The sequence below is a fragment of the Trichosurus vulpecula genome, chromosome 4, assembly GCF_011100635.1.
Source record: "Trichosurus vulpecula isolate mTriVul1 chromosome 4, mTriVul1.pri, whole genome shotgun sequence".
NCBI lineage: Eukaryota > Metazoa > Chordata > Mammalia > Diprotodontia > Phalangeridae > Trichosurus > Trichosurus vulpecula.
The window spans coordinates 108,918,265-108,930,791 of NC_050576.1; the positions used below are offsets into that span (position 1 = coordinate 108,918,265).

The 12,527-nt window shown below is 40.0% G+C and overlaps 1 protein-coding gene across 2 annotated transcripts in view; it reads right to left on the reverse strand.

Annotated features, from left to right (window-relative positions):
* The window catches only part of FCMR (Fc fragment of IgM receptor), a 28,963-nt gene extending 21,121 nt beyond the window's left edge, over positions 1–7,842 (reverse strand). For both annotated transcript variants that reach the window (XM_036753689.1, XM_036753688.1), the window contains exons 1-2: positions 7,704–7,842; positions 2,074–2,406 (exon numbers count right to left, since the gene is read on the reverse strand). In XM_036753689.1, coding sequence (XP_036609584.1) covers positions 2,074–2,406; positions 7,704–7,740 — 370 coding nt within the window. In that variant the 5' untranslated portion in view covers positions 7,741–7,842. The remainder of the gene's footprint in view (positions 1–2,073; positions 2,407–7,703) is intronic.
* Between the last annotated feature and the right edge of the window lie 4,685 nt (positions 7,843–12,527).

Here is a 12,527-nt window from a genome sequence, read left to right on the forward strand (position 1 = left end):
AAAATGGACAATTTGGAGGAAACTGAGATCTCTATGATTCCGTATAAAGAGAAGTGAACAGAATTAAGCAAATAATCTTTACCAAAGAAAGATATCTTTAAAAAAATTTTAGAACTCAAATAAAGGCAATGATAAACCATTAGTCCATAGGACTGAAGATGAAACATACCACCCACCTCCTGCTAGAAAAGAGAGTGATTTAAAATCTAGAATGAAATGTGTTTTTGGACATGGCCAATGTTGGAATTAGTTTTGTTGGGCCATTTGTATGGTCAATTTGTTGTGATGTTTTTTGTTTGTTGGTTTGAGTTTTAAAAATTGTTTAATTTGGAGTGGAACAATGGAAGGGAGGGAATAAATGCTTACAAATATAAAATTAGAAATCCTCTTTAACCTTGAGGCTGAGGCCAAATGGTTCTCCTCCTTTCCAACTCACTCTAATTTTCTCCATGTGAAATACACTATTATATGATATAGAAGCACAAGTTTTAGAGCTGGAAGGAATCTCAGAGGTCATCTATTCTATTCTGAAGAATGCCAGGAGACCCCTATTTCCCAACACCTATCCTCAATATCTTCTTTTTCCTCATCTACCTGCTTCACCACCTAGAACTCCACCATTAAGTTCCTTTAGGTTCTGAATACTTTTCAGTCACCAAGAGCCCCTCTATCAGAATGAAAATAAACCAAATATATTTTTAAATTTGGAGTCTCCTTTCCCTCCTCTTTCTCTTTTTGCCCTCCTCCTTCTTTCTCCCTACTTCCTCCATCTCCATCCACCCGCATTCTCTTTCTTCCTCCCTCCTTTCTCCCTGGACTAACAAATCTGACCTTGGGTGTTGGGCAAAAAGGAAGAAGCCTCATTGGATATCCAGGGAGCTGAATGGGGTTCAAAGAAGTCAGGATCCTCCCAGAATGGGTCATATTCTATGATGGGGTAGAAGAAGGACATGTTGAGCACCAGGATCATGGGAATGAGGTCTGCATGTTTTGGCTGGAGAGAGGGAAAGGAATATGGGAGGTGGGGGAGGGGATGGAGAGAGGAAGTTAGGGGATACTGTATGGGATGAAGTGAAGCCTGCTGAAACTAAAGAAATGTACATGGAAGAGAGACAGGGACAGAAGAAAAGGAACTAGACAGGGAAAGAAGCTTCCCAGAAGGGGTTCTCTTATAAGGGGCTATAGGAAATATGGAGGGATGTTGTTTGGGGGAAGTTCCCTCTGATCATCAACACCTCTTAAAGGAGCAAGGGAGATAGGAGGGGATTGGGGTGATAGCAGCTGAGGTACAGGACACAAATGAAATCTACAATTGGTATAACTCTAAAGTAATGAGCCAGATTTGTGATAGCATGTTCCTTGTTTATATCACTCCTTATCTTACACTTCTTTCTGTTGTGCCTTCTTCTCTTCCTCTTCCCCCATACTATCAATTATACTTTTTAAGGGTTAATTATCTAGACAATGGATTATAGTATTTTTTAGATTCCTTTATCTTCCTCTTCTTCCTCCTCTTCCTCTTCCTTTGTTCTCTCTTTTTCTTCTCTTCTTTCTTTTTCCTTAAATTCTTCTCTTCCTTCATCTTTTTCTCTCCCTTCTCCCTCTCCCCAGGTTAAATCCCCTTCTATACCTCTTTCTCCTCTGAATTCCTTTTCTTGATCTTCTTTTTTTCCTTCTCTTCTCTCCTACTTTTCTTCTCCCTATCCTCCTCCTCCTCTTCAAACTCATCCTATTGATTAACTTTGGCCAGCTCCCTATTTACTTGCCTTTCCCCAAGAAAATAAGGAAAAGCCATAAAGAGCGTATACTTTGCTCCTTATGAGCATCTTGAGAAGAAAATCTCAGGCTAGAGGCAAGTGAAATTGGTAGCTAAAATAGTATTTGGGGATTATCTGTGCAAGCCATTTAACCAGGGTTCCCATTCACTGCTGGCTTTAGCTTCGACAGTTGATGATGTGAAACGCTGGTCTGAAAGAATGAAGGATTTAGTTGCCTTCACATTTCCAAGTGAGAAAGAAGGTACCATCTCCTTTCTTGGGAATATCGGGATCTCCAAGCAGTCAGGACACCTACCAGGCATGACTGTGAGAATCACTTTCCAGGTCTTCCACCTGTCTATTTTCTTGCCCATCCCACAGGCATAGCTGCCGTTGTCCTCTTCTTTCAGCTTCCTCAGTTCTACCAGAAACACATTCTCCTCAGGGAGCAGCTTCAGTGAGACTCTGCCTTTATAGTCCGGCCCCACAAATGATGTGCTTGACACTACTATGGAGCACTGTCTGGGACCATTTTCCCGACAGAGATAATAACTCTGTAGTGGGTCCTTCAATGGACACTCGATGTCAATGTATCCTCCCAGCTCTCCAGACAATGTTGTTTCTCCAAGTGGCTTCAGAGCCTTTGAGACTACAAGGAAACAGAATTAGTGTAAAGAAAGTATTAGCTCCATCACAGGCTCAGCCCTGCCCCTTTAGGAACCTGGATATTAATCTTGGGAGAATATAGTCCTTCATAATTCACTCCAAAGAAGCAATGCGTTGCCATGGAACAAATATAAACACATTTGAAAATGATATGATGAAGATGAATGTGAGATGATCTCTAGGACTTGACTCTCAACTAAAAATGAACTAAGATTATTAATAATTGATAAAATAGCAGGATATAAAATGAATCCACAAAACAATCAATAACCTTTCAATATAATGCAAAAAAACTCAACAGTAAGAGATAGAAAAAGAAATCACATTCAAATTATCTGCAGAATGAATAAAATATCTGAGAGCCTAACTACAAAGACACTCCCAGGACTTACAGGAATGAAAGTGCAAATTTTTTTCTTCCTTCCTTCCTTCCTTCCTTTCTTCCTTCCTTCCTTCCTTCCTTCCTCCCTCCCTCCCTCCCTGCCTTCTTCCCTTCCTCCCTCCCTCCCTTCCTTTCTTCCTTTCTTCTTTTTCTTCCTTCCTTCCTTTTTTCTTCCTTTTAGAAATAAAAGAAGACAAATAATTTGAGAGATGTTAATTGTCCATGGTTGTACTGCGCAAAGATAACAAAAATGGGGACATTATCAAAATTACTTTATAGATTTGGTGCCATACCAAACTACCAAGGGATTATTTTATAGTACTAAACAAAACAATAACAGAATTTACCTAGAAGAACAAAAGGTGAAGAATATCAGGAGAAAGAATGACAAAAAGGTGAATGAAAAAGATCCAGCAATAACATACCTTAAATTATACTATAAAGTAATACCCATTAAAATAACATGGCACTGCTGCAAAAAATAGAAAAGTGGATCAGTGAACAGATAAGGTAAATAAAAACTAGAACAAATTGGATATGATAATATCCTGTTTGAAAACACTAACCACTGAGATAAAGACTCTATTTGATGAAAATCACTGAAAAAAGTCATGAGAAGCAGTCTGGCAAATATTAGGTTTAGATCAACACCTTTACCTAGAGCAACGAGGGGAAGTGAGAATGGGGGCCGCCTCAATCAGAAGATTGCTCTAAGGTGGGCTTAGTCACCCAGAAATGAGAGGCAGGGAACAGAGGAGGAGGAAGAAGGAGAAACAGCTCTAAAAACAAGGCATCTGCCAGAGCAGAGCCTTCCTCAAACAGAAAGCCTGGCTCAATCATCTTGAAAGTGCCACACCACAAAGTCCTAATGGATACCTGACTAAATGGAGTCATGTCATAAAAATCTTTGGTTGATAAAGGAAGGAGGTATATCATCTCATAACTATAGCAAAACAAAAAGTTCTACTAAAAACAGGACAGAAATGATCATAATAGATAAAGTGAATAATTTGGTTGCATAAAATTAGCAAACTTTTGCACATGAAAAGCAAATGCAGTTAGAATAAGAAGGGAAGTCATTCATGGGGGGGGGGCGGTGATTTTGCCAGAAAATTCATTTAATAAAGATCTAATCTTCAAGATATATAAAGAATTGACTAAAATATGAGAATATAAGCCATCAATAAATTAATACTCAAAGGACATGAACAGATAGTTCTCCAGTAAAGAAATAAAGGCTATCAACAACCGTATGAAAAAAAATGTTCCAAATAACTAATAATAGAAGAAATGCAAATCAAAGCAACTCAGAGGTTCTGCCTCATGACCCGTTAGATTGGCAAAGAGGAAAATAGTGAGTTATGGGGATTGTGGGAGGAAGGCGCATTTGTGTACTGATGGTGGAAGTGTGATTTTGTTCAAACTAGAGTTTAAATTTAAAACTTAGAGTTTAATTGACTTGTCTTGGGTCACACAGCTATTATGTGTCAGAAGCAGGGCTTGAACTTGGGTCTTCCTGACTCCAAGGCCAATAGACTATGCTGTATGCATGTGTATATATACACATATATATATGTATATATATACACACACATATATATGTGTACATATGTATGTGTATATATATACATATATATACACACATATATATGTGTATATATGTATGTGTATATATATACATATATATATATACACATACACACATTCATCACATGTATATCATAGTTGAATATTGATAGTTCTTTATTTGCTAAGTTAAAGACTCCTTCAAAGGAAGAAATCTAAACTTTCAATGACTGTAGTAAAAATAAACCCTCCATATCACTAATAATTAAAGAAATATAAATTAAAGCACTTCCAAAGTTCCATCTCCTGACAGACCCATCAGACTGATAAAAGAGGAATATGGCAAATGTTGGAGGTGTTGTGGGAAAACAGACACGCTAATGTATTGTTGATGTAGCTGTGAAATAAGCTAGTCATGCTAGAAAGAAATTTGGAACTGTGCCAAGAAGATTTATTAAACTATGTGCCACTACTAAGTCTATTCCCCAAGGAAAGAGGAAAAAACTCATGCATATAACAATATTTACAGACAGTTAATAAACGTTTATTAAATACTTACTGTGGGATGCTGGGGATAAAAAGAAAGTTCAAAGATAGTCCCTGCTTTCAAGGAGCTCACAGTCTAACAGCGAGGGGGTGGGAGGGGAGACAATATGTGACAATTATGGACAAATTATCTAGGAACAAGATAAACTCGGAAAAATCAAGAAAGGGAAAGAAGTAGAATTAAGAGGGATCATGAAAGTCTTCTTGGAGAAGATGGGATATTACCTCAGATTAAAAGGAAGCCAGAAAAGCCGGGAGGTAGTGATGAGAATGGAGAACATCCAGGCGTGGGGAACAGCCAGTGAAGATGTCTAGAGTACCTTGTAGGAAGATCACTTTGAGAGCTGGATGAAAGATGGACTAGAGTGGGGAACGACTTTTGCCAGAGAGACCAAGCAGCAGACTATTGCAATAGTCCAGGCTGGAAGTATCTGTAGCAGGGTGATTGTAGGGTCAGAGAAGAGAAGAGGGCATATGTGAGAGATGTTATAAAGGTAAGATCAACTGTCCTTGGCAACAGATTGGATACAGGGTGTAAAAGAGAATGAGAAGTTGGGGATAACCCTTATGTGGTGAACCTAAATGATGGGAAGGATGACAGTACTCTCAATAGCAATAGGGAAGTTTGGAAGGGGGACGGATTTTGGAGGAAAAGACATTGAGTTCAGTTTTGGACATATTAGGTTTAAGATATCTGCAGGACATTTATTTTGAGATGTCAAATAGGCAGTTGAAGATACAAGACTGGAGGTCAGCCAAGAGGTTAGGGCTGGATCAGTAGACTGGAGTATAATCAGCATAGGGATGATAATAAAACCCATGGGCACTGATGAGATCACCAAGTGAAATAGTAGACAAAGAAGATAAAAAAGGGCCCAGGATAGAGCCCTGTGAGCCACCTAAGTTTAGCAGATATGATCTGGATAAAGGTCTGACAAAGCAGACTGAAAGGAGCAGTCAGATAGGTAGGAAGAGAACTAAGAGAGAGTAGTGTCACAAAATCCTAGAGAGAAGAGATTATCATGGAGATAAGGGTGATCAACAGTCTCAAAGACTGCAGAGAGGTCAAGGATGAGGACTGAGAAAAGGCCATTAGATTTGTCAGTCAATCAGTCAGTCAATAAACATTTATTAAGTGCTTACCGTGTGCCAGGTACTGTGCTCAGCACTAGATTTGGCAATTAAGAGCTCATTAGTAACTCTGGAAAGATTAAATTCAGTTGAATAATGAGGTTGAAAGCCAGACTGTAGATGATTGAAGAAGACACTGAGAGGAAAGGAAGTGGAGGCACCTGTTGTAGATGGCTTCCTGAATGAGTTTAGCCACAAAAAATGAAGAGAGATACGGGATGCCTAGCTATCAGGGATGGATGGTGAAGTGAGGGGTTTTTTGAAGATAGGTGAAACATGAGTATGTTTGTAGGCAGTAGGGAAGCAGTCAATGAGTGGACAGAGAGATTGCAGGCAAGTGAGAGTGGGTATGATAGAGGGGACAATCTGCTGGAGAAAATGGCATAAAATGGGCTCACTTGGCAAAGGGAAGGGCCGACTCTTCCCTTGAGGAGTGAAGGAGGAGGTAGTGGCAGAAAGGATGTGAAAGACGTAAAGAAGAAAAGGCCTGAATTTTTATAGCAACTCTTTTTATAGTAGCCTCAATTGGAAACTAAGGAGATGACCTGTTGAAGAATAGATAAACAAATTATACTACATTAATATAATACAATAGTGTTGTGCCATAAGAAATGATAAAATGGACAATTTGGAGGAAACTGAGATCTCTATGATTCCGTATAAAGAGAAGTGAACAGAATTAAGCAAATGATCTTTACCAAAGAAAGATATCTTTAAAAAAAAATTTAGAACTCAAGTGAAGGCAATGATAAACCATTAGTCCACAGGAATGAAGATGAAACATACCACCCACCTCCTGCTAGAAAAGAGAGTGATTTAATATCTAGAATGAAACATGTTTTTGGACATGGCCAATGTTGGAATTAGTTTTGTTGGGCCATTTGTGTGGTCAATTTGTTGTGATGTTTTTTTTTGTTGGTTTGAGTTTTTAAAATTGTTTAATTTGGAGTGGAACAATGGAAGGGAGAGAATAAATGCTTACAAATATAAAATTAGAAATCCTCTTTAACCTTGAGGCTGAGACCAAATGGTCCTCCTCCTTTCCAACTCACTCTAGTTTTCCCCGTGTGAAATACACTATTATATGGTATAGAAGCACAAGTTTCAGAGCTGGAAGGAATTTCAGAGGTCATCTATTCTATTCTGAAGAATGCCAGGAGACCCCTATTCCCAAACCCCTACCCCCAATGTCTTCTTTTTCCTCATCTACCTGCTTTACCACCTAGAACTCCACCATTAAGTTCCTTTAGGTTCTGAATACTTTTCAGTCACCAAGAGCCCCTCTATCAGAATGACAATAAACCAAATACATTTTTAGCCAACAATATTTCATTAGCAAGGTTGAATTCTGGCCAGAATGGGAAAAAGTATCTCAGAGGCATAGATTAGGATCAGAGGGGGCTTTGGCAGTCATTGATTCCCATTCCCTCCTCTCATAGATAAGGAAACTGAGGCAAACAGAGGTTAAGGGAATTGCCCAGGGTCACACAGCTAGCAAGTGTCCGAGACAGATTATGAGCCCAGGTCTTCCTAGCACTATCCACAAAGTTATGCTACTTCCCATTTTTCTGCAAGGGAAGTAGGAGGGCATCCTCCAGTGCTGAACCTCAATCCCTGGAGAAAGTCAAGATTTGGTCCTTCCCTGAATCACTTACTTGGTAAGAAGAAAAGTATCCTGAGGAAGACGTCCATGACTCCCTTGCAGGAAAAGATCCCATCACAGCCCCACCTGGGCTAGAGGGGGAGAGAGGACACACAGCCTAGCCAGGAACTTCTCAGTCTCTGAGATTGACGTTTCTGGCCTTGATGAAGAGTAAAATTTAGAAACCAGGAAACAGTAGATAATCTTGTTTACAAACTCACTCATGCTGAAAGGAAAATATCAGCTGACTGCAGAGGAAATCACACATGGGGCTGAATGGGGGTGAGAATGAACACATGGCCTAGGAGCACAGTGTCATTATTAGTGGTAGTAGCTAGTAATAACGTTTCTTTACTGGTCTTCAGTATATTTACCCTGAGGAACATAACGTGCTTTACAATATTCTCAGAGACTTGGCTGGTTAGGGGTCATCTGCTCCACATGTGGCCTCTAATCTAGCCATATCTTCTGTCTCTCAACCTACACTCATTGCCTCAGTGCCCAATTCCTGCTAAGTACAGACTACCCACATCCAGATGGATGGTGACCTCCATAACCCTATCTCTGCTAGAATTACCCCAGAGCCCCACTGCACTCTGAACTCTTGGACCCACTATCTTCTTGATAAGGTACCATTTGCTACCTGGCCATTCCATCCTTTATGTGATGTTGCCCCCAATTAGAATGTGAGTTCTTTGAGAGAAAGGATTATCTCGATTTTCAATCAATCAGCATTTCTTTTTTAAATTTCTTTTTTATTTTTAGTTTACAACACTCAGTTTCATGAGCTTTTGAGTTCCAAATTTTCTCCCCCTTCTTCTCCCCCCCCCCAAGACAGCATGTAAATCAGCATTTATTAAGTGCCTACTGTGTGCCAGGCACTGTGCTAAATGCCAGCAAAACAAAAGGAGGCAAGATTATCTCTATTCTCACAGTGTTTATAATCTAATGGGAGATACAACATGTAATATATATATAAAGCAGCTATATACACAGGATAAATAGGAAACAATTAAGAGGAAATAAAGAAGGCTCTAGAATTAAGAAGGAGTGGGGAAGGCTACCAGTAAAAGATAGGATTTTAGTTGGCACTTAAAGGAAACCAGGCAAGTCAGTAGGCAAAGCTGAGGTGGGAGAGCATTCCAGACATAGGAGAGAACCAGAGAAAACGCCTGGAGCTGAGAGATGGGGTGTCTTGTTTGTGGAATGGCCAGGAGGCCAGTGTCACAGGGTCAAATAGTACCTGTCAAGGAGTAAGATGTAAGAAGACTAGAAAGGTAGGAGGGGGCTAGGTTATGAAGGGCTTTCAATACCAAACAGAGCATCTCGTATTTGAGTATTTAATCCTGGGAGTGATAAGTAGTCACTGGAGTTTATTGAGTAAGAGAGGGTGACATGATCAGACCTGACCTTTAGGAAAATCACTTTAGAGGCTGAATGAAGGATGAATTGGAATGGGGAGAGACTTGAGGCTGGCAGACTGACCAGAAGGTTATTATACTACTACAGATGTGAGGTGATGAGGGCCTGTACCAGGGTGGTGGCGGTGTCAGAGGAGAGAAAGGGGCATATTCAAAAGATGTTGCAAAAATTAAATCAACAGGCCTTGGCAATAGCTTGGATATAGGGGGGCAGGGTGAGAGGGAGTGAGGAATCCAGGATGATCCCTAGGTTGGGAGCCTGGGAGACTGAGAGGACGGCGGTGCTCTTGACAGTAATAGAGAAGGTAGGAGTGGGGAAGGATTAGAGGGGAAAATAATGAGTTCCATTTTGGATGTTGAGCCTATACTATCCACTGGACATCTAGTTCAAGATGTCTGAAAGGTAGTTGGAGATGAGAGATTGAAGGTCAGCAGGGGGATTGGGGAAGGATAAGGGGATTTAAGGATCATCAGCAAAGAGATGGTGATTAAATTCATGGGAGTTTATGAGATGGCCAAGTGAAATAGTATAGAAGAAGAAGAGAAGAGGGCCCTGGAGAGAACCCTGAGGGACACTTATGGTTAGATCTGGAGGAGGATCTAGCAAAGGAGACAGAAGGAGCAGTAGGTAGTTGCATGGGAAACAGAAGAGAATGGTTTTCCAAAAACCCTGGAGAGAAGAGATTATTAACGAGGAGAGAGTGATCAATTAGTGTCAAAGGCTGCAGAATGAGGATTGAGAAAAAGCTATTGGGTTTGGCAGCTAAGAGAGCATGATAGCTTTGGAGAAAGCAATTTGGGTTGAATGATAAGACAGATTGTAAGGGGTTAAGAAGAGGATGGGAAGAGAAAGAGGAGGCACCTATTGTAGATGCCTTTTCAAGCTTAGCTACAAAGGGCAGAAGAGATAGAGGACAATAGTTAACAGGGACAGAAGGATACAAGGGTTTGAGGGGGGTTTCTGTCTTCATTTCTGGCTGTCAGAGTCCTTAATTGTCTTTAAAGCTTGACTTACTGGCTACCTCATGCCTTGGCTGATCTCCTTCCCCCCACCGGGTGCTAGATGCCTATTCATTGAAATTACCATGGCTGTCCCGCCATTTTTTTCCTTTTGCCTTTCTTTGTAGAAAGGCTCAGTGCCTGGAAAATTTTGTTGGTCGGTTATTCAGTTATTCAGTTATTCAGTCATATCTGACTCCTCATGACCCTATGGACCATACTGTCCATGGGGTTTTCTTGGCAAAGATACTGGAGTGGTTTGCCATTTCCTTCTCCAATAGAACATAGTAAACCTCATTGGCTTGTCTCGATTATATCTTTGGCTTATATTCATATATGTATATGTTGTCTCCCTTGTCAGAATGTAAACACCTTGAGGGTGAGGGCTGTTTCATTCCTGTCTTTCTATCCCCAACACCAAACAGAATGCCTGGGACATAGTTGGCACTTAATGAATGTTTGCTTGGCTATGCTATTGACTAGTTGTGTGACCTTCAGCAAGTCATTTCTATTATCTATAAAATGATAGAGTTGAATTCTGTGATCTCTGAGGTTCCTCTCAGGCTCTAATGTGTTATGGCTTCCTGTGAAGTCTTCTCAAAAGCCTCTTTTCACAACTATTCCCCACAACCTACCCACACATCTGGCAAAGAGTATGGTTGCTGTCCAGCATTGATCTTCTCTATCTCAGGATATGGCTGTTGGCACTAGTCAGATGGTCATACTCTCTTTCGGGTTGTAGAAACACCTCAAAAAGAGATGCTTCAAAGCATAGAAGGTGCCACATGGAGGGCTAGGGGACAAATAATTAATGAACAGTGGAGAAGTGGGGGAGTAGGATGAGATGGCAATATCTTGGAATAGGAGTCAAGAGACTTGAAATCTGTCAAAGAAAAATATTGACATGTATTCTGTATTGCCAGAATAATTTCTATTAACTTATCATTATGTGAAACCTAAGGTATTCCAGCTTAGAGAGGAATATCCAAACTGACAAAGTTCCACCCCATTCCCTCAGACGTTTTTCTAACACAAGATGATAAGAAATATTATTCACAGGAACCCTGAACCAGGAAAAGGCCACAATATGATTAAAATGAAATTTGGGGTTAACATTCTATTCTACCTACCAGGATGATAATAAATCAATTTTCTAAAATTACTTAATTCTTTCTTTGACCACTTCTCTTAAGAACTCTCCCAGAGTAATTAAAAGAACCTTCTCCCAGGGTTCTATACACAAATCCCTTAAGAAGGGACCAAGAGGAGGTTGCCTGAGTTTGCTGTAAATATTTAAAAACTGGCTCTCCTCTTCTCCCCAAAAAGTGTGTTCAAGACATGTTTTTAAGTTTAATCTGTATTACTGACATTTTTCCATCACTTTCTTAAGTGTAGACAACTGACAAAATGATAAATCAAACCATGATTTGGAGCATTTGCCAATTTTGGGGGTGTAAATGGCCACAATGAGATTTTAACAACCAGCTCTCCAAAGCAGTAAGAGATGGGTCCAGCCCATACTTGGAAATCTTATTCATTCAGGGGATAAGGAAGTTGATTATCTTAATGGGACAAGAGACATTTCTTGTTCTAAGTTGGGTAATCTCCCTTCATCCATTTCCTTCTTCTTGACCTTTTCTACACTTTGTAAATGAGAGTCTGGAAAGGATTTTAGAAAAATATGTATTTTTTAATATTTTTGGTTGGAGCTTTTTTGTAGACTTCCGTGTTCTAAACATGGCTCTGCACCAACATTCTGGGTGACTTCAAATTAAATCATTTAGCCTCGTTGGGGCCCAATTCGCTCAAGCATAAAGTCAGGGTAATAATAGCCACCCTGAGCTGACACAGGCTGATATATACATAACAAATGAAGATAATAATAGCTTACATTTATATAGCATTTTAATTATGCAAAGTACTTTTTTCACAACAACTCTGTGAGAGAACTGTCTCCTTCCTCATTTGGGTCTTCTGGCTTCCCCGGCATCCTTCAAATCTAAGCTAAAACCCCACCTTCTTCAAGAACCATTTCTCAGTCCTCCTTAATTTTGATGCCCTCCCCACAAAACGATCTTCAATTATCCAGCCTTTACCTTGTTTGTACATAGTTGTTTTCTTCCCAATTAGACTGTGAGCAACTTGAGAGCAGGGATCATGTTTCTGCCTTTTTTTATATCCCCAAGGACAAAAAGGAGGGAATAAGTATTTGTATGGCTCCTACTATGTTCCCACTTTATAGGCGAGGCACTGGGCTAAGTGCTTTTTTACAAATATCATCTCATTTGATCCTCACAACAACCCTGGGAGGAAGGTGCTCTTGGTGCATTTTATACTTGACAAAAAACTGAGATGAACAGAGGATAAGTGACTTGTCCAGGGTCACGCAGTAGCTGAGGCTGGATTTGCTCTATCTG